Source organism: Scatophagus argus, chromosome 13 (assembly GCF_020382885.2).
Source record: "Scatophagus argus isolate fScaArg1 chromosome 13, fScaArg1.pri, whole genome shotgun sequence".
Taxonomy (NCBI): Eukaryota; Metazoa; Chordata; class Actinopteri; family Scatophagidae; genus Scatophagus; species Scatophagus argus.
In genome coordinates this window covers 21,548,144-21,575,527 of record NC_058505.1, presented here as the reverse complement: position 1 = coordinate 21,575,527, position 27,384 = coordinate 21,548,144, and the positions used below count along the sequence as shown (strand labels likewise).

Here is a 27,384-nt window from a genome sequence, read left to right as displayed (position 1 = left end):
AGGCAAAGACACACAGCCAAAAACGCCAAACGAAAATGTCCCCGCAGTTTCTACTCCCTGCACTAAATGCTTGTTCTATTCTCAAGCAGCCTGGACAACCAGAACACATGCATGATTCTGCATAGTTCAGGTGCTGGCAAGATCAGCATTACAAAGAACTACACTTTTAACAACACACTCGGCATCTTGCCAACACTGATTTTTAAAAAAAAAAACAGATGATGAGTCATTCTGATCAATAAGAGGACAACGAGCCGAGTGTTTGAGGTCAGAGTCACAAATGTTAAACAGAGTAAAGCCACATGTTCATCACTGTGTGAAGCAGGAACACGGAGAGGAGAAAAACCATTTAAAACGATCGTCGTGCCATGGAAGAGGTTTGAAGGCAGCAGTGGAGGCTGAGCAGCAGGCTGATGATGAACTGGTCAGTGTGGTCAGTCGGGAGAGCATCAGCATGTCAGATGGATGAACCCTGATCCTTCACCCCTCCTCTGTACCTGACACACACACACACACACACAACACACACGTCACTAGTGCAGCATCACGCTGTGTGGCTCTTGTTTCAAAGACAAAATGGTGGAAACAGAAATGAATGTGTTCAGTTACACTCGGTAAACTGTGCGTACTAAATTGGAAAGTGAGGCATCGCTATTTCATGGAATGTTTCAGATGAAAAGGCAAATATCTAGTTCATGTTTAACAGAGTGAAACAATACTTTGCACTTAAAAGTGTGCTACCTGATAGAAATCAGCGTATTTGAGATGTTGAATATAGAATTATAACAATACAAACGAACTGAGATGGTTTGATCCGCTCTGGGCCTGGAACTTTCCACCTTGTCACATGGTCAGCAGTTTGCTCACTTGGCAGCCCATCAGCAGAATGTACATATTTAGACTTCATTCTTTTGAACTTCCTGTTCATTCTTGTCTTAGAAATGTCTGTAAACAAAAGAAATCCACCTGCTGATGACAACCATAATATTGTGTTGAAAGCTCCAGAACAAGCAGACAAAGTGACCCGAGCTGAGGCTACATCGTCCTCTATGCATTTTTCTTGCAGGCGTCTGGAGGTGGTGGTGCTGCTGGTGCTAATGTAACTTGTGGACTGATTGTGTCCTGCAGCTGTAACAGTAGTACCACTGTATCCAATGACTGATTAATGTTGGCTCTCTGCCAGTACCAGTGATACTTTTACTGTTTATACTGTCATTGGACTTGACAATGTCAGGTACAGGATGAATCCTGTACACACACACTTGCACACACCGTCAGTTTCCATACTTCAGAGGGCATTACACTGACTTACTTTCATTTCCCGGTGACTTACCATAATCACTACTTATTTCACTCCTATTAAGTGTAAACATAATGTTTCTACACTCTGGTATAGCTATTATTTAAGTACAAGATCTGAGCTATACTTATCAAGGCCTTTACCCTAAAATTAAATTATTTATGTTATGGGGACTTGTCCTTCATCCCCAAAAGGAAGATTAGTCCCCATAATGTGACTGTGTCAACAGATTTATGTTGCTGCACCAGAAGTAATACATGTCACACACACACACACACACACACACACTGTGGTATACTGGGATGGCATCAGTGTCAATATAAACTAATACAAACTGATATCCAGCATGACTCTACTCTGTGAGGGACATCTGAGCTGACTCACATCAGACAGGATTAATATCACTCACACACACACACACACACGCGTAGTCATAGTGTTATAATGAGGATTAGAGCAGAACACACACAGAACGAGCTGTTAACATCCATTAGTAACAAAGGTTTATTAGCATAACCATTACACACGCCCATCATCTGACCAACTGTAGACAAGCATAATGTACAGTTTAAACACTTGAAGTTAGTATAAAAGTGTGGAAAGCATCAGCAGTTGGAATGTAAGTCACAACAAAAGAAAAAAAAGACAAAAACAAAGACAAAACGATTATTTAGTGTTCTTTACAAAAGTTGTCGATCTGGGTGGATTATATTCTTTCCAATATAATTATGAAACAGCAAGATATTTTTCAATCTGTAAATCCCAAGTGTGACTTACATTTTCCATCATGTATATGTATCAAGTATACATTGTGTCAGGTTACATAATCAATTTAAAACTATGTCATCATTTCTATTTCAAGAAAATGGTGTCACACCTCAGACCTAATTCAACAGAGATGTCTACTTTGATGCCAGGTCTGATGCTGTGTAGCTAAGTCACACAAATGACCAGAATTCACCCTCTCGTATATTCTCTCACTGGGCTAACATCTAGCAAAGACAATGGATCTGAGATCTCTTAGCACCACTATGGATCTCTGGAACATGCTTTTGAAACCGGTGTACAATATCACTATACACTATTACACTATTATTACATTACCTATTTAAAATTACAGTTGAGCTCATCGTACATAATCCATAGAGCTTTAGCTGAAATACTGAGGTTTTTTGCTATCTCCAGGTCCAACCTTGTTGCCATTCTTACCTGTAGCTGCTCATTATTATGAACAAGGTGGCATCAGCACATTTAGACCAGCAGAGGGAGCCACATGACAGTCGCTCGCTGAAGTCTAAACCTAACTGCATCTAATTCATACATTTACACAGACCCTTCTCATTCAAAACATGCTGTTCCAAAATCTGTATGGAGTTAGTTGTCACACTGTATGGTACATATGCATTTATTCATAAGAAAAAAGATGACATGTATTATTTGACATTCACTTAGCAGAGAGGTGTAGCTGCAGGTGGTTTGACAATTACCTGAGCATGCTTTAATGTTTAGAGTAACTAACTCCCTGAATACTTTTTTTTTGCTGAAAATCAATACTGATCAATTCAGGTGAAAGTCTTGATATTTTAGTACAAAGTATTTTAATTTCACATTTTGTGCTATAAATATGCATAGCAATTGACCTCCTGGCCATGAGAGGTTTATCTGGAGGCAGATGACATATTTGGAGGAAGCCTACACCACACACACACACTCACACCTCCTATAAAACTGACATCTTGCCACTTTGCAGACTGTGGAGAGTTAGGACCGGTCTGAGCAAATTACATGGATTAATTATTGTGTTATTGTGAGCAACTTATTTCACTTTTACTACTGCTAGGATAGATATTTTAGTGTAAATTTTATAGTTAGTTCTGTGTTTCTAGTATTCAGAAGCAGTGTTCTGACTTAGAATCAGTCAGTTTTAGTTTTAGTCAGTATTGCTGCTTTCCCAGCTGTAAAAACAATACTGGACTGCACAGCTTTCCAGTGGATTTGCACAGCCTGCGTTCTTCCTAAAGGCCAGCAGGGGGCGAGTCCTGACACCCGATTGCATTTGAGCTTAGAGGCAGATGAGCTTACTCACTTGACTTATTTCCTTCAGTAAACAGTTTCTAAATGAGTTTATGGTCTCAGTTATTGGTTTCAAGTCTTCTTCAATACAGCATGGTGTTCATTTTTTAAATTATAGTCCCATTCAGAGGAAAACAGACCAAAAGAACACGACGGCAAAGGCCATAAAGCCAAATCTGAGGCTTCACAAACCAATAGGTGATGTCACGGCTCCATTCACTATTTCTTATATACCCTCTGTGTCACCCATTGATGCCCCCACTACACTGAGCGCTTGTGACAAAGCAATGGTGGGCTTGTTTGCAGTTATTTGTTAGGTTAGTGGGCAGATACAGCTGGTTATTGAGATGGACACTCAGACATTAATAAGGCTGGTTAGGAGACAGTGCAGCAGGGTTTGTGTTTTTTTTTTATCTTTCTAATACCTGGTCCCACCTGTCTTTCCATCTGAATGTCTCCAACTGCCATTTTTCCATTGGCTGAACAACTGCCCCCAAGATGGTCGAGGTCTTTCTTCTGCTTCATGTTGCTGTCATCACCGTTGTCATCGTTGTCTTCAATGATGACCAGCTCTGCCTTCAGGGAGCCCTCAAACTCCTGAGTCTGCCCACTGTCATCCTGCGCAGTCTGGAAGCCCATGAAGATCGCTGTGATTGGCTCAGTGGTCTCCATGGTGTTGAGGATGGTATAGGGGGTGTCGTCTCCGTAAATGGGGGATGGCACTCTGTCGGCGTGGGTGGTGCCAGCGTACTGAGCAGTGGGCGGGTTTCCATCATGGCTGTGATAGGCAGGTGGGCTGAAGCAATAAGAAAGTTCTTCTTCGTCCACACTGATGTAATGTGTAAGAGGAATATAATTGGTTGGCGTGAAGCTGAGCTGTGGGCGGTAGGTGGACATGACTTCCTGGTCATGTGACCTGGGGAGAGGGCAGCCACTGGCTCTGCCTCCATTTACCATACTATTGCTTCTGATGATGCCGTTATTGTGTCGGCTAGCAGACCGATCTTCCTGAACACAGTTGCTCATCACATACGAACTGTAGCGACCATCTTTCTGATGCCCCATCCACTTGTAGTTTCCAGGGTGATGTCGTTCCCTCAGGTTGCTTTGGTTTTTTCTCTCCTCCTGCCTTCTGTATTGGCTGCTCAGGTGGCCATGGTGATGCTCTACCCCTGGTTTTCTCACCCAGTTTTCCCTACAGCTGAACTCATTCTCCATTACGTTGTTCCTGTAAAGTCCTCTCTGGTGTCTGAGGTCCACTCTGTCTCTCTCGTCTTGGCCGTTACGACGGCAACGCTCTTCCGTTGTGCTGTGAGTTTGAGGGTAGTTTTGGTGGTTTGCTTGGCAATGCACTGTGGCGCTTCTCAGCAACTGTTCTACCTCATTGGCTGACAGCTCAGACACACAGCTCTGGTCATGTGATCCCTAAAGATGGAAATGATTATGAACTTTTTTTAGTGGAACACAATGTACAGAAAAGCAGAAAAGGTAGGGAAGCTGCAAAGGACAGCCTCAGTACATGGGTCACACGCTCTATCAACTGAGCTAACTGAGCTTTATGTCAGAACAAACATTTTTGCCATATTTATTATTACTATTTTGTCAATACCTCTTGTGCACTCAGGGCATAAACAGACTTCCTGCCGTCATCATAAACCTTGAGCCCAGCATGTTGATTCAACTCATCAGGAGGAACCGTCGCAGTAGAAAGTACCGTGCTCTCCCCCGTTGACAGGTTTTTACTCACATTGATCTCCATAGCAAACAGAGCTGAGACACAGAGAGAAGACAGAGTCCATGTTAATATCAGTTTGTGGGGCTGAGGTTCATGTTCTGAGGTAGAGGGAGTCATTTTCAGACAACCCAACACATTTATATTCGAACACTGTTTTCTCCATCATGTACACACTTAGTCCAGCGGACCTGGAAAATAAAGATCTTCTTTGTAGAAGTATGCATCTTCAGAAAGTAGTCCACAGCAGTGATAAGTTCATATAGGAATAAGTTAAAGTTGGTGCAGTAGGGATGTGCTGTTTTTGCGTTTTGTTTTGCGGTATTATTTTCTAGAAACATCTCAAAGACTTCTGCAGAAGTCACCACTTCACTGTCCGTCCCTTCACATTTTTGCCTGCAAGGGAGCAAGATACAAGCTCTCATTTAAGGCATTTATTTAAGGAGCTTTGCCTTCATGAGTAGTGAACCCCGAAGTCGAGAGCACTTTATCAAATCACCTGTACTGCAAAGTACAGTGTGAAATTATCTCACTCTTTCTTGGCGTGTCTGGTTCAGAGTGTTTGCTGGCTGGTGGAGAGAGGCATTCTGGGACATCAGGGATCACTGTGGTAACCTCTATTGGCTCTGTGGGACGGAAAACAGAAGGGTTAACATAAATTCATCTTTGGTGTTGGTTAAAACACTTAAAAATCATGACTCACCGGGAACAAAGCTGTCCTGGGCCTCCTAGAAGAGACATAAATCTGTCAAAGCAATGTAATAGAAGCACCATAATAACGCTGTGAAAGACCTGTGTGTGTGTGTACCTTGATAATATCCTCTGAACTTTTCTCCACGGCCTTCAGTCTGTTGAGGATGAAGCTCTCATTGGTAGAAATCATAGACTCCTCTCTCTCCAGAGACTCCACCTCCATTTCTATCCTAGTGGGCAGAGGAGTCAATTAGCATGAGCCCAAGTAGGTCATAATTGGAAGAGTGTGTGTGTGTGTGTGTGCGTGTGTGTGTGTGTGTATTTTTCTGTGTTTTTTGCACCTGTGGACATTGAGCTGCAGCGCTCTGGTCTGCTGCTGGTCAGACAGAAGGCTTTGTTGCTGTGTGGAACCAGTTGCATTGTGGGAAGCTGAGTCCTGCAGGAGCCACTGCTCTCTCAGAGCTTTCTTCTGTTGATTTCAAAGGACAGAACACAGTGTTCAACGAAGCTGATTAAGGTCTCTTTAAATGCAATTCAGAATTACATATATCTAATGCCTGGTGCAATTTCAACTCATTGTTAAATAGTTAAATGGGCAACTTTTGAATTGTATTTGAGTGCAGCCAGTGTGACAATCGGAGATTCAGTGCAGAGATGACTTGCAGCTGCTCCAACAAAACCAGAAGTAATTGTGGAAAGAGAAACGAAGAAAGTCTTGATAAAATTTATTTTGTGGATGTTCATTCCTTTGAATGAAGTGTGTTTTACGATGAGTTAACAAGGCAGCTAAGCTCATCTCAGTTCAAGAAACTTGAACATCAGATTAAAGAGTTTGGTTGTGATCTGCTTGATCTGTCTAGAAAGTGTCATGAGGCAACTTTTGTTGTGATTTGGCACTACATAGATAAACTGAACAGAACTGAATTGATTTCAGAAGGTGTGCAGTTGTAAGAATATTTTTTTTCTTCACATTTCGCTTGTTTATTACACTAAATCCTAAGGGAGCTCGTGAAACCTAACAAACTCACTGATCATATATATATCTCCCATTTGAAACAACTCCCTCTGGCCTCTAGAGGTACAGAGTGGTATTACAGGACAGGAAGGGCTGGGGCTAGCCTGCTTGTGCATCTCTGCAGCACAATACACAGATGTCTTTGACATAAGGTCAACAGTGTTGTTTCGTCACATTCTGTTGATAAGGTTAGTTCAATTTTAAACTCAAATTCTGGTCATATCTTACAAATTACACCTTTAATAATGGCCACAGTCCCTGTAGGACTTACAGGAACAATAATATTCTGAACTTTTGTGGACAAGCAGATGGACAGAGTGATTATTCATGCTAATGACAGATAATACCCATCCATCCAAGTGGTTACCTCATCTGGTGTTAATGTCAGATGTATTCACACAATGATTCAGTGTAAATGAGTATAGAGGACCTTTAGATGCTGTAGTTTCAGTTTCTCCTGGTCCAGTTCCAGTTTCTTCTGTCTGATGTATTCCTGAATGCGATGCTTCTCCTGTTACATTACAGACAGATATATGAGTGAATTTACAGAACAGCAACGCAAAATCCCAAAACTGATCGTACTGTTGTAAAGTCAACCAAGTAATGCATGTCTTTTTTTAAAATTATTTTTCTATTTTTCACTTATTTTTGAATGCATGTTTAGATTAGTTTACTTCAGCAGATAGTATAAAACTCTGGTGTTTGACATGATCAGACATTGAGCAGAACGAAGTAAAGCATTACAGTGATGGCCTGCAGCCTCTCTTTCAGCAGGTCCGACTCCTCCATCCTGCCTGGGGACAGACAATGAGGGACAGAGACAAAGGGACAGAGAACGAGACAGAAAGAGGTGGGAAATGACAGTGAGGAGGAAGAGGATAAGAAAAGAGAGAAATTATATCTAACACCTTTCACCATATTTTCACATTTAAATGAAGTTATACTGCTTTTAACTCCAAGGACTTACGCTTAGGCTATGAATGCTGAAGTAAAAAATCCATGGAGTACTTCCTACCTCTGACTTGAGCATTTAAGAATACTGCAATATGCATGTTGTTAACGTATTTGATGTTAATTTTGGAAAGGTGCTATCCATGGCATAAACTGACATTCAGTAAACATTAGCATCGGTCTGGCATTAGCATGCATCAGTAGGACTGACCTACTGCAAACTGTAGCAGTGAGTCCTCACTCCGTCAGTCTGTTCAATGAAGACACAACCGTCTGACAGGGACCCTGATTTACAAGACTCTCCTTTAAATACAGCTGCTCTGTGTGTGTGTGTGTGTGTGTGTGTGTGTGTGTGTGTGTGTGTGTGTGTGTAGCCTCTCGCTGTCGCCTCTCTCAGACTGGCTGTCTGCGTCCTAGAGTCTTTCGATCATTTTGGAAGCAACCCCTGTATCATGTTTTAGCCTAAATCTTTCTACTGACATGTTTAAGTGATCATATTTCTGGTTGGACTGTGTTTTTGTATACAGTAGAAAGATTAAGCATCCTGTCAATCATTCTGTTCACGAGGTGCTTTTATGTTTATTCTTTCCCACAAATGTGTAAAAGTCTGACAGCTGCTGTATCAGGGTCCTCCCTGGATGGAGTAAAGGTGTGACTTACGATTCAGAAATTCAGCACTGTGGCTTTTTAAATACTATGGGGTCAAATCCTTTATTTATATCCAGTGGGTCAGTGGGCTGTCTGCTGGGGGAGTGCGGATGTCCTGCTGGTCCAGCTGTCACAGTGTGTATCATGTAATTGCCTTGTGGTGGTTTTAAATGTTTTTTCAGCAGTCTATGGTTAAATATAACTGACAGAAAGCACCATATATATATATATATATATATATATATATGAAAAATGTAATGCAGTCATAATTTTGACCCAAATCCCAGTGTTCCCTGAACATTAACTAGGCCTGCTGCTCAAACAATTTATTTTTCAGCAGTGATCGTGAAAGGTCTCTGCGTCAGGAGGCAGGTCGACAAAATTTAGAATAATCATACAGTTACATGGCCATTTTAGTTACTAATTACTTTGCAGATTCTGATTATTAATATAAAAAATAAGCACTCCTATATATTACTACTAATATAAATTAGTACAATAAAAAAAAAAAAAAAATACTGATACCACTAATTGGAAGAATGTTGAATATCTGATATTTGGTCTGACACTATAAACACATGGTATCAAAAAAGTATCAAATTATCAGTACTTTTGACAATCTTGCAACATTATCCTCTTCAGACTGACAGAGTATGCACAGATACTGTCCATGTTGAACTATAACAAAGCCTGCCTCAGGTGCAGAACCTGGAGGGATCCTTGATCAAAGAAAACCCTGAGTGTATCACAGGAATTCCTCCGTTGATGCTTTATTTATCGCAAATTAAGATATTATATAAATATATATATATATTTCCCGCCCTACAGAGTCAGCTGTATGTATCTCGGAGAGGAGGTTGTGTTTAATATAGATGTGGGTCAAGAGGAAGGTTCAAATATGTATAAGGAGCAGGAGTGTATTCTTAGAAAGAAACATACACATTAACTGCTTCTATTTCCAGGTCACCATTTGCCAAACTCCGAGTAAAAACCTAGATGGCTGGTGTGAGGCACGTGCATTTCGCAGGATAACCCAGCAAACGAGCTAAAAAACAGTACTGTAACATGTTGTTGACCCACTGCCTCAGGTCAGCCAGGAGAAAAGGGTCTCACATTCATTTTGCTCTAAGTCATCTTAACAAACAACACTGATCCACCCTGAAGGAGAGAAGCTAAGTGTTATTCTGCCCTATCTCCCTCAAACAAGGCACGCTGCCTGTCAGCGTGAGGCGGGGGTTTAATCTGACCCACCTCTAATATACAGGCTGTCACATCATCATCTCCTAAATGAAGAAAAACACATTTGCTGACCAGCCTGTCAGTGATCAGTTGGGACTTTTTCCTCATTTCCATGAAGTAAAACCTGGGAGTTACTGTCAGCCTGTCAGTCAGTCAGTTACTCAGGTAATCGGTCAGTAACGCACTGGGCACACTGAGCTAATCTGCTCATGAGGCTGCTAATCTGCGTAAACCATCTGCCTGCCAGCTATACAGCAGACACAACGACCATGTGGGCTGATCGCTATGACCACCATGTGCTCTGTACCTGGCTATCTGAAAATTCATCATTTCACAGGGTTTGACACAAGATGAAAATGAATAGTCACAGCTTCATTCAAATAAATACTATTAATGCATCTCTTTCTAAAACATTAAACATGCTGATAGATATTTATACCTATTTACATATAAGTCTTGTCCATATGTCTTATTTCACTGTGAGTGGAAGCTTTGCCAGTATAGAGAAAGCACAAAATGATGGTGCTAATTCTAATGGCGCTGATGCTCAGATGTGGGCCCAACGAGCCAAATCAACAATATGTAGGAAAGAAGGAAAAGTTGCATTATAGCAGCATTTTGTCCAGTGAAAACCATGTCAATTAGCAACAACGAATTCTTTAAGTAATGCAGTAAGCTTCCAAAACTCAGCTAATGAAAACAGGAAACTGTGCAAGCAAAACTCTGCACTTTATTGAGTAAGGTGAAGTTTGGGAATCACAACAGAGGCTGAGGCCCTTTAGGCTACCCACACCCCAAAGAGCATTACACAGCTTTATCTGAAACGTATCTGTGTAATACTACTCAGTTTGTTAAGTTAATTTACAAATGTCTCAAAATATGAACTGGGTCAGTGTACCACTACTTTGTTGGAGCCTGCAGTGTATACACGAAGCTCAGAGCAGCAGCAGCAAGGAGAAACTGAAGCTTAAACAGAATTAAAGGAATTATCTCCACCTCTCCGTTCGTCTCTCTGCGTCGCTCTTTCCTTCAGTCCGGCCACTTTGCAGAGTCCGTCAGTCTTTCTCAAACATTTTTCTCATTTTAAACCTGCCACGACTATCTGCGTGACACCAGCACAACACAAGTTTACTCATGTTGGCTGGCCAGCGTGGGATAATAAACTCAACACTTTATCAACGTGAAAACTTCGAAAACTCTTGTTTGAATGCTGGCGGTTATTTAGAACTGTGACGCAATGTCGTCGCATGTTGCTAACTTGAGACCTTAATGACGAAACAGTTAGTTGATGCTAACCCTGTACAGAACCGGATGCTACAAAAGAAAACCGTGCGGGAAATAGCGTTCAGTTAGCCTACCTGACAGCAGCTCACTCCCCTCTCGCGCTGGGCGCTTGTCCCACGGGGCGCTCGAGGACACCCGGCTGCAGGTGAATGTGGGTGGGGCTGTGTGCGCGGCCTCGTGTCGCTATTCTTTACGGTTGATTGACAGTTGGCTGTCCTCCTGTCAGCCAATAACGCTCAGATAATTCTTGCCACAAGAAAGTCCACGTAAATCGTCTGGAGTCCATGAACACGTGAAGATAAAATGTATCCTGCCCAGCTGACTGGTCTGTAAGTGTGCCCAAAATGGATATATTCAAGTTAAGTTCAGTGCTTAACTTAAATATTTCCATTTTCTACTACTTTGTACTCTTTGATGAGAATTTAAAAAGTAAAGTATAGTGGACTACATAATTGAACTTAATCTACATTTTGTAGTACCTTGCTGGTAGTTCGGCTGCATTCATATGTGCATATAGCAATTGGAATAGTTCCAAGTTAGACTGTAGTCTCTAACTGATGGACATTGACTACAATCCCAAAGCTGACATCCCCGATCTTCCCATGAGTAGTGAAGGATTTTATTTTTTGGGGGGGGGGGTTGTTTGACCTGTGAATGTGTGGACAGTTTTTGCAGCAAATAGAACTGAATGTAATTTTTTTCAGGCATGTACCTTTTTGTATTGGTTTGTTATACTTCATATCACACGTACACTGTCATTCCAACCATTTTTGTTCTCAGTGTAGTTTGAAATACTTTTTCTAAGTAGCTTTAATTAAGCAAACTAAGTTTCTTCCTTGAGTAGCTCCGCTGTAGTTAAACTTCCTCATCACTGCTCATTATCAGAATGGCTAAAACAAAGTTACAGATATAATTTATAATAAAATAATGTATTTGAGAAATACGTGTTTTGGTAATTCATTGGGCTACGTTCGTCATCGCCCGGCTAGCTCAGTCGGTAGAGCATGAGACTCTTAATCTCAGGGTCGTGGGTTCGAGCCCCACGTTGGGCGACTGAGTTTTCTTGAATTTCCCGGGATCGATAAAGTATCTATGTATCTATCTATCTAGGCCATAATCAGTTGTTGTGATGATACTGTGACAAATTATCACAATATCAATAGTTTTCCAGTTGGTACAAGCTCATCGTGGGACACTGGCTTTATTCACGATATTTCAATATTCTTTTATCTCCTGGCACAGCTCACATTATCAGTCAACTGCAGTTAAGTCAACATGCAGCAGATGGGAGTCTTGTATCATTTACTGATGATCAGCACTTAAAACGAGTATTATCATTATTTAAAGGGTCCTTCTTCAAGTGATTATATTTGAAATCATGAAGTGATGAATGTAGAATCAAGACAGAGCAGTAAAAATGTCATTAAATGTTTTATTTATTTATTTTAAGACTTTGCTCAAGCAGTTATCTGTCTGACACTTTTTATTTCCTGATCCACACAGCACAGAAACACAAATCATCAACAGCACAAAACAGCACAAACATCACTGAACAAACAACTTCAGGTAACTGAAAGACCTTGAAACATCATATTTCTGTTGATATATGATGGTTGGGCTTGGCCCCTTTCATACACTGAAGGAAACCTCAAGGCTTCAGTATACCAAGACATTTTGGACAATGATATGCTTCAACAGTTTGGGGAAGACTCTTCCAGGATGACTGTGCCACAGTGCACAAAGCAAAGTCCATAAAGACATGGTTTGTTGTGGAAGAACTTGACTGGCCCGGACAGAGCCCTGACCTCAACCCCACTGAACAAATTTGGATGAGCTGGAACAGAGATTGTGAGCCAGGACTTTTGGTCCAACATCAATGCCTGACCTCATTATTGCTCTGCTGCATGAATGGGCAAAAACTTCCCACAGAAACACTCCGAAATCTTGTGGAAAGCCTTCCCAGAAGAGTGGAAGCTGTTATAGCTGCAAAGCTGTCTGTGCATTTAGAATACAATGGCATTAAAGTCCCTGTTAGGGTAATAGTCAGATTCCCAATAATTTTGTCTATACAGTGTATATAGGGAAATTACAAAAATATTCAGCATAAGTTTAATCAGACTTCAATGGGTCAGCTGTGACAGCTGCATGCAACTTCAGTCAAGGTCTTACTTTGCTGTGACACTAAATAAATGGTATATTTACATCTGTATACATACAACTAATCCAGAAGAGCCAAGTATCTTTTCATATTTATACCACATCAGCCTACTTTCTGAATTTTTACAGAATTAATGAAGAAAATGACCACTGTCTGTGAGAACAAAACACATCATGATATATTCATGTCTCTTCATAACTTTGATCAATAGCATCTAAGATAGCAGTTTTTGACTGTGGTTCCTGTTTGGATACAAGGTAGAATTTATTAGAATGATAGGATGAGTAGCAAGGCATATCACATGAGATACAAAACACAATAAGCGTATAAAAAAGGAATAATCTCTTTGCTGGCCTGTGAGTTTGAGTAATACATAACACTGTACTTTCAAACATAACACATATTCAACAGTAATGGAGCTTAGCTGAAAACATACCATAGAATGTTTTAAAGGGGCAATTCAAAGGTAGCCTCAAAAATCTAGGATGCAGTATATAACCAGAGTAAGTGATAGCTATTACGCACCATAGTCTTTGCAGTGGTTTTGTTCCAAAGTAGCAATGGCTAGCCTTAGCTCAGAAAGCTGTGGAGCTGCGTGGACCTCGACTTCACTGCAGGCAGTTGACACAACAGTCAAGTTTGTTGGTTTATTACATTATTTTTTTTGCTACATCTACCTGCTAACACTACGGGGGGCTATCAGACTATCACCTCTAGAGGTACAAAGTGGTATTACAAGACAGGACAGACCAGGGCTAGCTGTTTAGCATGCTAACTTGAGTTTTGTTTTAAACTAAAATTCTGTTCATATCATCCAAATTACAGCTTTAAGAAGAACACACATTAGGTAAAGTATCTTTGGTAATGAATGTTTTTTCCCCCCTCCACAGTAGGAAGTTTATTCACAACAAGACATTCAAATAATTACAAAATAAATCTATTTGCAACCAAATCAACAAAATTGTTCTTATGCAACCAAACTATCATTTATTTACTTAGTTTTCCTTTAAAGGACCCCATAACTTAGAGATTACTATTATATTATATGATATATAACGTGAATTCAGTGTTATATGGTTTTACTATATAACATATTAACATGAAGATGCGGCTTGAAATGTCTCTAGTTTGTTGCCTATGGATACTGTAAAAGTGCTAAACCATCACTGACAGCATAGCATCAATATATCATATTCCTTGGTGTAATCCGACCACTGACAAGAGCCTATTACAGTAGCTTTGTCTGATATCAGCGCTGTTGCCAAAATTGGTGCCACATTTGTGATAAACTCTTTTGCTTTTTTTGCATCTTTTACAACCGCACCCGCCAGATATCACCTAGGGAGAAAAACACCATGACTTGGCGCACAATATAACAATATGACTACTTGTTTACAGGGATTATAATAATCAAAACATGAAGGTCCAAGTGTGGTGTAGACAAAGTGGCTTCCATTTCCCCTCAGTCATGTGGGGAGGGGGTCATAGTCATGTGACTTCTGTACAGGATCCTGGGCTCTGAAGGAGCAGAAAATAAGCACATCTAGATATAAAAAATGTCTCAAAAACATAATTTGCAAATTGAGCAGAACAATAATAGAATATTCTTTTTTTTATTGAAAGTTTGCATGGTGTTCTGAGTGAAACCAGCTAGTTTTTTTGCTTTAGAAAAAAAACACTGAATACAGATAGAATGGTTTTCATATGCAGTATGGGATGTTGTGCATTACATTACATTTTAAGAAAATGAAAACAAAACCCTGCATGCATAAAAGTGTAATATGTGTGCCTTACCTGTGTAACAATGTATTTGTCTGCGCTTTCCGCAGTGTGATTAATTTGCGGTGAAGCCTCATCAGTGTTAGCCGTGCCTGCATCTGACGGACTCTGAGAAATCTCAGGTCTTTTTTTAAAATACTGGACCACAAACACCACCTGGAAAGAAAGACAGAAAGAAAGAAAGAAAGAAAGAAAGCATACAAGCAAAGAGTGATGCTAACATAAAGTCCTGCACTTGGGGACAGTTGAGATGTTTGTATTGTGCTGGAGGGAGACAGAGCCTCATCATGTTTGTTTAGATCGTTTCCGTGACCCAGCTTTTTGTCCCAGCCAAGACTGCTGCGCATGGCTTGTTGCACAAAAGAGGAATTCGCGTTCATTCAAGCAAGAACTACTTGTGTCCCTTTGTGCATGTCTGTCCTGCAGCAAGTTATTCCATTAATCCAGTTTTCTGTCACGGTTGATGTACAGTAGAAGAGTGGTGGTCTGGCTCTCTCAAAAGAGGCTGAGATTGCCTGGTTACATTGAAAATCCACCTAAAAGATATGTGGGGGACAGTTTTTATTTTAAACCAGGGTAAACAGGGTAATCTGTCTTTGTCTGCTGTCTGTCTCCTTGGTGTGGCTTACAGAAATGTTAAATACCAGGTACTGATCGCTTTTCATTTATCTGACTGATTAATTGATTTGTAAAATGATTTGCCATTTGTAAACTGAGCTCAGTGAACTGATTTGTGAATGATTTATCCATCTGCCCTTTGTCTTTATGTGAAGAAGTAAAGTACATTCACTCTGGCATTCGCGTAAAGGTTAGGCAATGACAAAGTTGACCGGTATATTTATCCTTTCCTAGATTCCGACTACCTTTTCATACATCACTGTGTCACTTATTAATCTGCTCTGATCCAGCAATGAGGGACACACCACTGGCACCAGCTGGCACTTGCAGTTGGTGAGAGAAATAACTCTGATTGGCTTTTCAGCTAAGCAAATCGCTGCACGAGAAGACAGAAGTGAGAAGAGCAAACAAACAACTAAAACCAAGAGGGAACACCCAGAAGGCTCGTCTCATTTTTCCTCGGTTATTAAGCAAATATTTTCACATCAACTTAACAGGAAGCAAGTGATGACCAGCTAGAAAACTAAATGATGAGTGAGACTAGAGTAACAATGGCAGAACCCTGATTGGATCAGATTAAAAATGAGAAGCGGAGAAGTGAACCGTGAGCTTGAACGCGAATGAGAAAAACACATAAAGACATTAGCACAACCTGAGGAACAAGTTAGATTTGAATGGCTTGTGAAGATCATTTTATGAGCCCGAATTTAGAAACATATTCACCACTCAGCGACCCATGAATGAATTAACATTAAAATCATACATAGTGTAATTATTAAATCACTGCAGAAGTTATTAAAATAATTAAATGGTTAACTTTAATTAGCACTTCTATTTAGCTCTATCAATAAAAATAATTTTAAAAAAAACCAAAAAAACTCTGAACGTTCAGTTAACCACTAGAGAATGGTCATTAGACTAATGCGCTGCTACAGCTGAATAACAACTGACCAGGAAGACAGCAATAGCTCCCCCAATGGCTTGTCCCGCAATGACATCATTCCAGTGGTTTCGGTACTCGGCCACTCTGTTGATGCCTGTTAGCACAGCCAGGCTGACCAATGAGAGACTGAGGAGGGGGCCAGTCAGACGGCCTCCACTGGAACCAACACAGGACATGACATACATCTGAAAAGGAACCAGTGTTATGAAGTCTTTAGGAGCGATGAAGGTAAACTGGCTGTTGATCATTTACACTGATCTTAAACACATTAAACAGAGCCACTCACTGCCAGGTAAACTGCTGTGTACAGACTGAGCGCAGCCTCTTTGGAGGGGAAAGTTTTTCTGGCTCTCATGATGTCATCAGGGTCACCGGTACAAGCATCTGATTGGCTGACAAAGCGGGCTGTGTCTTGACAGCCGAGGGCAGTGTAATTGGGCTGGCAAACAGACAGGAAGTGAGGAGCCAGACTTCCTGTGACAAGCTGACCTGCGTTGACAAAGATGTCTGTTGCAAACAGACCAAAGACATACACACCTACAGAGAGAAACATACACACATTTAATGTTTTACATCTCTATGCAAATCAAAACATTTAAAAGCAACATGCTGCAATATCATTTCACATTTACATACATTAAGACAACTGAAATATTTCATTTAGTGCTTTTGATTAAATCAGTAAAGATATGAAATTCTAAATTTAGTTAATTTATTGGAATATTCTTATTAATATTAATATTAATACTTTAATTACCAAGGAAACGGAAGGTCCTGCGCACCATGGGGTTCACATAGCAACAGTCACCCATGATAACGACCTTCTCTTGGTCATACAGGTTGTTTGAGTTGTAATGAAGGAGGAAGATAACCAGCTCTACGCCAGAAATCTGCAAACAGAATGAAAAAAAGGAGATAAAACTTTCTTTTGTGATAAAGCTTTTAGTTCTGTCTCCTGCTCTGCCCCTCCCTCTGTATACATTCATGTCCCATTAATGCATGCTGCTTCTGCTATCATGCTTTCTTTCACCAGAGACCACAGCTGGACCTCCTGCTGCTGTCCTGCTTGACAACCACTGCAACTATTATTATAATTATAGTTATTATTATGTCTCTTTCCACCCTGTCTTATCTCTCTCTCTCTCTCTCTGGATGAGGCTGATCACGATTGCTGATCATTATCAAAGTCCTATGCACCGCTCATGCGCCCTGTGTGGCCTGAGCATGTGAGTTATAATGTATAAATGTCTGTCAACAAGCTCTATTTTGATAGTCTAATCAGACATTGCGTATTGATTATCACCTACTAGCTCGCAGAGCTCTGCATGTGCAAAACTGATACCAAAGGGTTAACCAGAGCATCATAGTTTGAAGCTGCTGTATTTGATGTTGAGTTGGGAGTGAGAACATGCTGCTTAGCACACAGTCGCCTGTAATTTAGAGAATCCAGCAGAGTAATGTTGAATGTAAGAGCCATCAAGACTCCACCTTTACTTTTGTTTGGGTCTCTTCAGTAGTTCCTGAGGGACATTTCTGGCTCTTTATAGCTGCTAAAATAGCTCCACTGTGGTTTGCTGCTCAGGAGGGTGTCCAAAGATTTTCTCACTGAAAGCCACTGCCTGCTGCCGCTGGAAACACAGTGGATGACGACGGTGAAGCTGCACGTTTTGAAACCAAAACAATGACCTGGAAAACATTGAATCATTACATAGCTCTGAGGCTTCAGAGCTGCTGATCATTTTCTGTAGTTTTTTTTTATAATGAGTCATACATTACACATTACATTCTGCATACGACCCTGAATCTAGTTAGGATGGTGCTTGTAAACAACTGAGCTTTTCGAGATTTTCCCTTTTACACCCAATTACGATGCTGTCATCTGCTGCCAACGAACCTGTTTAACAGTGGAATGTACCGAACAGGTGGTTTTTAAGCATTTCACACAATATGTTGGAAACATGTCGCTGGCATCAAATACAGAAAAGGTATACATTTACAAAAATCAATGAAACTGATGAGGCCAAACATTATACATTGTATATATAATACATGTAATATATTGTTTTTATACTGTTTTCAATGGAGCATATGTCAGAAAGAACTAGTAAATGTCACATTCTGTTTTATTTATGTTTAACAGAGTCCTAACTTTTTTTGGAAGTGTTATGGTTAATTTATCCGTCGTTAATAATGAAAATATTGATCAGTACGATGAAAACACTTTGATCTCAATATATTAGCTCCTAAACATAATGCTATAATGCATACATTCTCATCGCTAAACGCTAACGTTATCGCCTGCATTTGTTAAAATAAACATTTGTTCATACTCTGTCTTTATTGAAACACAGAAATTAGTAGCAATTTGACAACTGAAACACAGATATTAAATATTAAGTCATCTTAAAACATATTTATTGTCCCTTTAAAAAGTGTGACTGCAGGCCTCTCCTTAGCTCTCTTTCCAATAGCATCATTATCTTTATAACAACAACAACAACAACAACAACAAAATAGCTGCACCCTCTGCTGAGTGAGTTTAAATCACAGTCACACTCACCAGTACAACAGGCAGTCCACCCACCACAGAGTACAGTATAACAGGCTGTATGCGGCTGTCCTGTTCAGGTCCAGGATCTGGTTTAGTTAAACTTGGGTCTCTGCAGATGAAGCCCTGCTGTGCTGGACTGAAAGTATCAGTGAACTCACAGTAGTAAACCAGCATCACTGTGGCTGCTAAAATCACCACCTGGAAATACAGCATGTTACCACGGTGATGATGAAGGATGAAGGCTCCAACCACTGCTGATGTTTCAGATCCACTTCTGTCAATTTCTAGCTTGCTTCACCGTGGTGAACAATCCACTTTTAATCATTCTCGGCTAATGTCACCCAACATAATGCTTTGAAATCCAATTGTCCAAACAATTATGATGTATAATCCCGCTAAAGAACTCTTGAAGAATACTCCGGTGCAAATACCAAATCACAGATGAGGGTGACTACAGCGAAGATGATGTTGATGATGGCGATCTGCCCCCTGAGAGACAGTCCTTCTTTGGCTTTTTTTGTAATTCCGTGGGAGGGAGACCTTGTCCTTCCACTCCTGTGAATTTCCTGAATCATCTGACTGCAGTGAACCAGGGAGTTAATTCTGTTTCACCGAACAATCTCTAAAGAGCCACTTGCAGTCTGCTGAACACAAACTCGCATCTTGACTTTCCAGAGTTTGTGAAATAAGACAAAGATTCTAGACTGGTTTTACAGGTTGTTCAAAATTTTACAACATGAAAAATTCAATAATTCAATAGCATTTATATGTAATCGTGTTTGTGTTCATCTGATGAAAGTAAAGTCCAGTGTTCTCTCTGTTACATCAGTGTTTGGATTCTTCCAACTCCTGAGGGAAATATCTGGATTCAACTACTGATTTTCCACTCGCTGACTGTTTGGGGATGGGCGATAAAAGTCTCCAGATCGGAGGCAAATCACTGCTTACCTAGATCTGTGTGTTACCTGTTCAAAGGTGGGTCAGAGTTTTATGATACCTGCAGCCAATCCACAAAACCTGAACTATAAAAATAATCACTAATCAACTACCCAAACCTCACCCAGCCTGCAAAACTACCTGCTTTATTATACGAGTAGTTGTCGAGACTGAGGACTGGGACGAGGACCAAAACAAGCCAGGTCTCTGTCCGTGGTGCTGATCCTACAGCTGGGAGTAGCTTATTTCTCTATTAGATTTTTCTCCCTTGTGTTGTTCTTTATTGTTGAATAGCAACACAACAAGCAACCATCAGTTTAATTCATGAACTCTGTGTTTCTGATTAGCATCCATCAGAATGGCTGCTTGTCCCAGGGCGGAAAAGCAACTAGCTTTCAGTAATAGTGACAGTAACATCAGTGAAAATGAGGACACTGAAGCCAGTTTGCAGTCACTGCTGGAAACAATAAGCACTGCTGCCCTCCTGTGGTAATAATGCAGCATAATGTACAATAAATAACAACAAACGCCTTCGAATCTATCTGATATATATCTCATGTCATCTATGTCATCACATCTGATGAAAACTGTTACTCATGTATCTACTGCTTCAAAGATACTCACCTCAAATCAAAAAATATGACATGTTTGTGGCAAAAAAGTATCTTTTCTAACCCTAAACAGAACCCTAAAAACTGAAACATTAAGATGTGCAGAGTTTTAAAAGAAACACTTTATTTATTATTGTTATTCTTTTTAGCTGTGACAGCTTGTACTTTAAATGATTAGGAAGAAAAATAAAGATTTTATTTCATTTCTTAAAAGATGGAAAGCACAGTGATTCTGCTGATACATAAGAAGTCTTTATTGTCATTTTAATGTAAAAGCAGCAATTCTGTCCGTGTTGGGATGCTATAGAAATGATGGCTCCATTGTTCCAGTGAGCTCAGTCATCACTGCACTGGCTGTATTCTCATTTCTAACACATGTATTGAGTTAAACCAGGCCCAGTGTAGCTTAGTGTGGTGATCTTTGTGATACAGGCCTCAGCCTCTGCATATTAAAACAAATAATCGGCACTTAAAGATCCACAAAAGAGCAATGCCATCATCCGATCGTCCAACAAAGCCACTGCTTCATGAGAACAGATCCAGACAGTCATCCAGCTCTGGCACACTGCTGGACCCATCGCCATGACAACAGTCTGTCTGATACTGTTTTTCTCTTTTCCGCCTCCGTTTATACACACTTGTTTTGTTCTTCTCCTCCTTTCCTTCTTCTTCTTGTTCCCCCTTTACTGTCTCCAGTCTTGGAGAGGAATCGTGTAATTCCTGTGAAATGGGAGAATCTGGGATTTGGAGTTTTTGGAGTTTCTCTGTAGGCAGGGCTGACTGGAGATTCTGATAGAACCTGGAGAGGAGCAAAACAAAGGGTTTACATTTATTCATTCATTGTTCTAGTGTGTACAATTAGTGAGATCTTTTTTATTTAGTGGCTGCCATCCATTGTTACTCTGACCAATACTGAGCACGGAGCCAAGCGGCAAACTGACCTGTGGATCCGTCGAAAGTTCTCCTCCATCTTCTGATTGGCTATCTGAGTTAGGAAATGGATGTATTCATGTTCAACCAGGAGCTTTCCCTCGCGGCTAAGGGGAACCTCCAGGCCATGGGTGCTACGGACTGCCTAGAGTGACAAAATACAGCAAGGGTACATTCAGACCTTTCACGCAGTGCATGCAAGCAATGCATGCCCCAAACCAAAGGGCTGGTTCTACTGCATGGACTGTTCCGGTTACTATTTCAAGGAATCACATGGTAAAGAAAGAGTAATGGAAGACAAGATGTTTTTTTTTTTTTTTTTCGCATGATCTTAGAAGTCTGATTCATGTCAAAGCCTACCGTGATGATTTTTCCGGTCTTGCTGACGGTAAGACCAGAGTTCCTGAAGCCTGAATTGATGGCCACTGAATGCTAGAAAAGAGACAACACATTTTGATGAGTGAGTGGTCTGTTATGACCCCACGAGAAGGTCTAATGAGGCAGAATAAACTATATACAGGGCAGTCGTGGATCAGTGGTTAGGGTGTCGGACCCGTAACCGGTGGATCGCTGGTTCGATTCCCAGTCCCGGTGTCCATGGCTGAGGTACCCTTGAGCAAGGTACCTAACCCCCACTGCTCCCCGGGCGCTGCACGCGGTCGCCCACTGCCCCGGGTTTGCTGTGTGTGTGTGCACGTCACTTGGGTGGGTTAAATGCAGAGAACAAATTTCGTTGGAGTGAGTTCCCTCCAATGACAAAATATGTCACTTTAATCTTTTCAGAATCATATTAATCTGGATTTGGTTTTCCAGCTACATTGTTTGTAATGTCTAGCAGTTTAGTAGATGGTGGAGCTGCTCGATTATGGTAAAAGTCATAATCATGATTATTTAACATGACTACACGATGACTTAAAAAAGTTGCATTTATTGAACTTAAAAACGTTTTTTAACCGTGAATTTCCTTGAACTTTGAAATGTCCCTTATTACCTTTCCTGTTGAACTTCCTGAATTCTCTTTAAAATGAATAATGTAAAAATATATATTCAAATGTATAAAATAATAAACACAAATGAAAAAGATCAACAATGTAGTGGACTCTTCACAATCTCTCAGTCCAAAATGAATCCGGGTGTATGGAGCTGTGGTCCCGACATGTAATTTTTACGGTTTAAAAAAAAAAATTCTTTATGTTTTCAGTATGAGTGGTAGATACTGTAGATATAGTTTAATTAGATTAGATTTTGATGGGTTTTGATGATGAAATTCCTTTCATTATCATTATTTAGGTAATTGCAGCAATATGTGCCAGTTTATGGCATTCGCCAGTTTGGTTTCACACATCAATCAAGCACTAAGTTTGGATTTTGTTTTAACTGGGCTGCTGTAGCTATTGTAAGGAAAATATATAGGGATATCAGTCGGCATATCAGTCTGAAGTCATGCAGTAAGATAACTGACCATATTGTGAAATGTGTGTAATGGTTGATTAAATGTAAAAATGGCTGGTATTTTGCTTTAATCTCAGGTCGCTGGTTCGATTTCCCCACTGGACAGGCAGGAAAAATTTGGGTGTGGTGGATTGATTAATACGAAAAATGCCCCCCCACCCTCATTAGCCGGCTGATGTGCCCTTGAGCAAGGCACTTAACCCCCCAATATGTTCCCCAGGCGCTTGATGCTGCCCACTGCTCCTGTGTGTGTTTCACTGCATGTAATTCGCTGGGTGTTGCATGTGTGTGTTCAACTAAGGATGCAGAAGACGAATTCAGTGTGTGTATGTAAAAATATATATACTGTCAATAAAGCTGATTCTTCTTCTTCTTCTTCTAGGAAGAGTGAGTCATTATGTAAATGAATGAGACGAACTAAATGTCTTTCTAACCCTTCAAAGAGTTCGCAACTCAACACTAACAGTTCATTAGTGTACACACAGACGCACACAAACTGTTGTTCTTACCATCAGCTGTGCATCATCCAGCCGCCTACACTGAACATGGAGGACAAAGGGCTCAAACTTCAACACTGCATCTCTGCTGGACTCAGCCAGACCAGATATCTGGAGATCAGACAATACTGTCAATACTACATCCACATTATTGGATAAAATATCACCTTGTACAGCCGTCCATCATATCTCACCAGGTCATCAGATTTGCATTTCTGATGTGAGACAAACAGCCAAACACAATTCTGTTTCTGGACATCACTTGTCTCTGGAGCCTTGAGGGGAAGAGACAAGACAGGAAAAGTTTTTAATAACCGGACCAATGCCAACATAGCAGGCTAATATTATGATTAATAGTGAGTCTCTTTGGATGTGTGTGTGTGCGCGTGTGTAAAAACTTGTGGTTCATTAGCCTCTCTCACCCAGTCGATGAGGATGACTCTACCAGAGCAGGAGCTGGTGGTGAAGTACTCCTCACAGCTGTTGATCAGAGACACTACGTGTTTGATAGCTTCATCCACACTGCCCTTCTTACTCAGGTCCAGCTTGTTAAGACACTGCTTCTTCCACTGACTAAACGTTTTATCCATAGTTAGTCGTTTCACGTGGCTACTGGCGTTACGGGGTCACGGTGTGTTTCTTGAACCGTAGGCACACAAGCGGGAAAACTTTGAAACGCATCTTTATTCCATCGTACGCTCTGAAGACTCTAGCAAGTCGCTAGCATTGCTATGTTAGTGTTCATCCTTCTTCTGCAGTAAAAATGGCGGCCGAGATATGAACCGTGACCGCACAGTGCCCCCTGCTGTACTGTAGGACATACAAGAGAAGTGAAAAGATGCTGAAGACAAAATGTGACCAAATTATACAGACTAAGAAATAAACTATTTAATGAGCAAAACTATGAATAAATACAAAATGACATAAAAGCCATAAATGTTTCCCACACTGAATAAATAACTAAATGAAAACATATTATTACGAACATATTACTATTTCTTTTGTAAAAAAAAATAAAGAAACAAATAACAACTTCAGCTTTTTTTAAGGTGTAAGGTGTAATTATAATCAATTCACTACAGCTGTGCAAGTTTATTTTCAGTGTATTTTAAATAATTGGAGAGCGACTTCAAGTTTTTCCCTAGGGCCAAGCTTTTCTTTTCATTACTTGTTGTTCTGGATTACTTATTTGTTGTTAATGTTACATTTTGGTCCAAAATATATGTTGCAATATAATTGTTACTGCAAAGCATAATGCACTAGCATAAAACTTTAACAGACATTGGATTAGATTGGTTCGTGGTTTCTGATCATGTCCCAGTGGCAGCCCAAGCCTCTGTCATTGTCTCTAAGAAACTGCTAACTCCATATTTGACAGACTGAGAGAGAGAGAGAGAGAGACAGACAGACAGAGAGAGAGAGAGAGAGAGAGAGAGAGAGAGAGAGAGAGAGAGAGAGAGAGAGATTTTATCCCCTGTTGGACTGGCCCAGAACCTATAAATGACAACAGATCAGAGAACAGTAGTTAGAGAAACAGCTGAAGCAGACCCAGTGACAAAGTCCAGGATCTCTGCCATGAGGACATGATGATGATCAGACCACAGGTCAGTCTCACTCTTGTTCTCTCACTCCATTCACATGGTCTAGTGACCTCTAATGTGTGCAACGACAGTATCGGTCACAGCTCCTTGATCACCAACTTGAATGAATGTCCAGCAGTAAGCTATCACAGAGGAGTCAAGTGTTTGGATTCCAATCACGTGGTGTGATGGACAAAAGACTCACATGGTGTCTGAATTGTTGTAGGAGATTGTTGCAGTTACTGCGAACGCTGCCAGTCCTGTCAGCAGTGTTGACCTCTCACCATCATCGTTACGTCCCTTCATATTGTTCAGTTTAGTGCTTTCTAATGAGGTTTTTTTTACGGCCGAAAACTAGTGTGATCAGACACTGCTAATAAGACGTCATGAGTATTTTGTGAGAGTTTTAAATTTTGGCAATTTCATGGTCAAAGACTGAGAGAAGTGTTTGGGCTTTCCCCTCAGAACTTGTCAGTGTGGACATTTAGACTATGGTTAAAGTCTGGTCGAGATGTTTCATTAGAATCACATCTGTGGCAGCATTGCAGTGTAATTGGGATAGATTGAAAAACTACAGTGTGTGTGTGTGTGTGTGTGTGTGTGTGTGTTCATGGTGATGAAGGAACATGTCACCCAGTGCCACACGATGGCTCATGGATGTGTTTTGAACAATGGAGCCCTGGTGGCATTGATACACACAATACTTGATAGAAGAAAAGAGTCACTGCTGGTCTGTGATTGGGATTTACTGACAATAAGAAAAATCTAAAACACCACCAGCACAGTCAAAGCTTAATCAAGTCTGTGTGGATGAAGATCATGACATGTAACTTTTACAAGTAAATGCAAAATATAGATTACCTGCACTAAAACTGTACTCACACTGAGCTTCATGTGAGCACGTGCAGTTATTAAGATCAGCATAAGGTTGCTGCACAGATCTCCATCCATTTTTGACGGCTTGATAACACAAGCGACATCTAAAGGAAGTTCAGTGTAGTCTTTTTGCACAACACTGACAACATGGTTCATATCTTCCAGCTGGTGTAGAGTCTGTCACTTTGTTGCCAGAGGGGATTTTTGATGAATAATTAAATATAATTAGGAAGTATTCCCACCTCTCCACAGTTAGCCAGGCAGCTGTAACACATTCTGTATTATTTTGTACAAACACAAAAAGTTTCTAAGTAAGTGCAATAACATGCTACTGTTACAAGTTAGTTAGTAGTAGTCAGACGTTATTCAGTCAAGGAGTCTCTTTAAATATGCGCGCATGCGCCGATCGTGCGTGTAGCCTGTTGCCGCTGCTTAACCGAGTTTCTCCCAAGGATCAATAAGGTTTTTCTGATTCTGATTTAAAAGACACGATAACAAATAACATGTTTACAATATGGAGATGCGGATGGATTTCTTTTCTGTTTTCAAAGCAGAGACTTGGAAGAACACGGGTGTCAATAATATCAATAACAATGACTGTCTTTGTTTCCCGTGTCTCTGTCGGGAGATGACAGTGTGACAGTGACCTGCTTCCGCTCGGTCCCTCTTTCTTCCTAACACTGAAGTGGTTATTAGCACTTGTAGGTATGGCGGCAGTCTGCCAACAGGCTGACAACATATTGCAGGCAGCGGCCTAAGGCCATGACATGGCACAATGCTTTGTGCCCGTGTGTCCTGAGGGCCTCATGTCCCACATTTTATCACCAGTACGGCTCTGCGGTGCGGGAAGGCGGCGCTTGCACACACTCGTGCGCGCTGCCCGTACTGAAAATGGGTTTTTAGCACACTTGAGACGTCACACCCACCGATCGGTTTTGGTTGTCCTCCTAAGATTGTATATTAAGAAGATGAATCACTTTGTAGATGTAATCGAGGCCCTAAATGCTGAGCTGAAGAGATGGCAGTTCACCCTAGTAAGAGTTCTTATTATACAGATGAGAAGGAGTTGGACATTTTTGATTTGATTACCGTTCTATTATTAGTACATCATCTGTTTTCGATTTTTATTTTATTTTTCTTTTTACATACATGTTGCACGATCACCTAGTAGTTATATTTTGTATTTGTTACATGTGAGTTAATTTGCTTTCGTTTCAGGTGTTTGTAGTTATCATGTGTCTATCAAGGGTGAAGCTATATGTGGGTGACTACACCCTGAAGAAGCCTGGTATGCTTGGGTTTTCATTCACATTCAGCTTTTATCTAACATGTACTGTTTATGCTTTATTGACATGGCTACGTCACCATGAGGGAGCCATGTCAGTAAAGGCTTGCATTTATTATTGTTGTTGTTACTATTATTATCATTTTTTAATGATAACGATTTATTTCAGCAAAAATGGTTCTCAATTAAAACAACGAGGTCGTAAAAAGTCGCCATTTAGACTAAAATAGGTG

General features: G+C 40.6%; 3 protein-coding genes and 1 non-coding gene across 9 annotated transcripts; 1 reads left to right on the top strand and 3 right to left on the bottom strand.

The window, feature by feature from the left end:
- On the bottom strand, positions 1-11,271 carry palmda (palmdelphin a). Of its 6 annotated transcripts, none has more exons than XM_046409395.1 (10): positions 11,010-11,271; positions 7,558-7,607; positions 7,244-7,324; positions 6,140-6,267; positions 5,914-6,028; positions 5,809-5,833; positions 5,639-5,731; positions 4,983-5,143; positions 3,809-4,798; positions 1-491 (listed from the first exon to the last, which is right to left on the bottom strand). In XM_046409395.1, the coding sequence occupies exons 2-10, from the start codon at positions 7,600-7,602 to the stop codon at positions 450-452; spliced, it is 1,680 nt and encodes a 559-aa protein (XP_046265351.1). In that variant the 5' UTR covers positions 7,603-7,607; positions 11,010-11,271; the 3' UTR covers positions 1-449. The 6 variants fall into 6 exon arrangements, with proteins under 6 accessions (XP_046265351.1, XP_046265352.1, XP_046265350.1 ...); XM_046409396.1 differs by having other exon boundaries at positions 1-497; positions 3,799-4,798; positions 11,010-11,269; XM_046409394.1 differs by having other exon boundaries at positions 1-497; positions 11,010-11,269.
- A 643-nt stretch (positions 11,272-11,914) lies between these two features.
- trnak-cuu lies at positions 11,915-11,987 on the top strand. Its single transcript has one exon. It is a non-coding gene; the product is annotated as a tRNA-Lys (tRNA).
- Positions 11,988-16,408: 4,421 nt separating this feature from the next.
- LOC124069475 (phospholipid phosphatase-related protein type 5-like) lies at positions 16,409-19,244 on the bottom strand. Its single transcript, XM_046408672.1, has 4 exons — positions 18,994-19,244; positions 17,216-17,323; positions 16,720-17,010; positions 16,409-16,666 (listed from the first exon to the last, which is right to left on the bottom strand). The coding sequence occupies exons 1-4, from the start codon at positions 19,195-19,197 to the stop codon at positions 16,409-16,411; spliced, it is 861 nt and encodes a 286-aa protein (XP_046264628.1). The 5' UTR covers positions 19,198-19,244.
- A 1,520-nt stretch (positions 19,245-20,764) lies between these two features.
- Positions 20,765-24,180, bottom strand: tyw3 (tRNA-yW synthesizing protein 3 homolog (S. cerevisiae)). Its single transcript, XM_046409581.1, has 6 exons — positions 23,833-24,180; positions 23,605-23,685; positions 23,423-23,521; positions 21,822-21,893; positions 21,473-21,606; positions 20,765-21,330 (listed from the first exon to the last, which is right to left on the bottom strand). The coding sequence occupies exons 1-6, from the start codon at positions 23,998-24,000 to the stop codon at positions 21,057-21,059; spliced, it is 828 nt and encodes a 275-aa protein (XP_046265537.1). The 5' UTR covers positions 24,001-24,180; the 3' UTR covers positions 20,765-21,056.
- Positions 24,181-27,384: the final 3,204 nt, after the last annotated feature.

Coding starts and splice junctions, on each gene's coding strand:
- palmda (XM_046409392.1), bottom strand. CDS start 7,602: ATGGAGGAGTCGGACCTGCTGAAAGAGAGGCTGCAGGCCATCACT. Junction 6,268..7,243: donor TGAAACTACAGCATCTAAAG/GTCCTCTATACT, acceptor TGAAATCAACAG/AAGAAAGCTCTGAGAGAGCA. Junction 5,144..5,638: donor ACCAGACACGCCAAGAAAGA/GTGAGATAATTT, acceptor TCTGTGTCTCAG/CTCTGTTTGCTATGGAGATC.
- LOC124069475 (XM_046408672.1), bottom strand. CDS start 19,197: ATGCTGTATTTCCAGGTGGTGATTTTAGCAGCCACAGTGATGCTGGTT. Junction 17,324..18,993: donor GTGGACTGCCTGTTGTACTG/GTGAGTGTGACT, acceptor TTCTGTTTGCAG/ATTTCTGGCGTAGAGCTGGT. Junction 16,667..16,719: donor ACACAGCAGTTTACCTGGCA/GTGAGTGGCTCT, acceptor ATCAACAGCCAG/TTTACCTTCATCGCTCCTAA.
- tyw3 (XM_046409581.1), bottom strand. CDS start 24,000: ATGGATAAAACGTTTAGTCAGTGGAAGAAGCAGTGTCTTAACAAGCTG. Junction 23,522..23,604: donor AATGCAAATCTGATGACCTG/GTGAGATATGAT, acceptor TCTGATCTCCAG/ATATCTGGTCTGGCTGAGTC. Junction 21,331..21,472: donor AACTTTCGACGGATCCACAG/GTCAGTTTGCCG, acceptor GCTCCTCTCCAG/GTTCTATCAGAATCTCCAGT.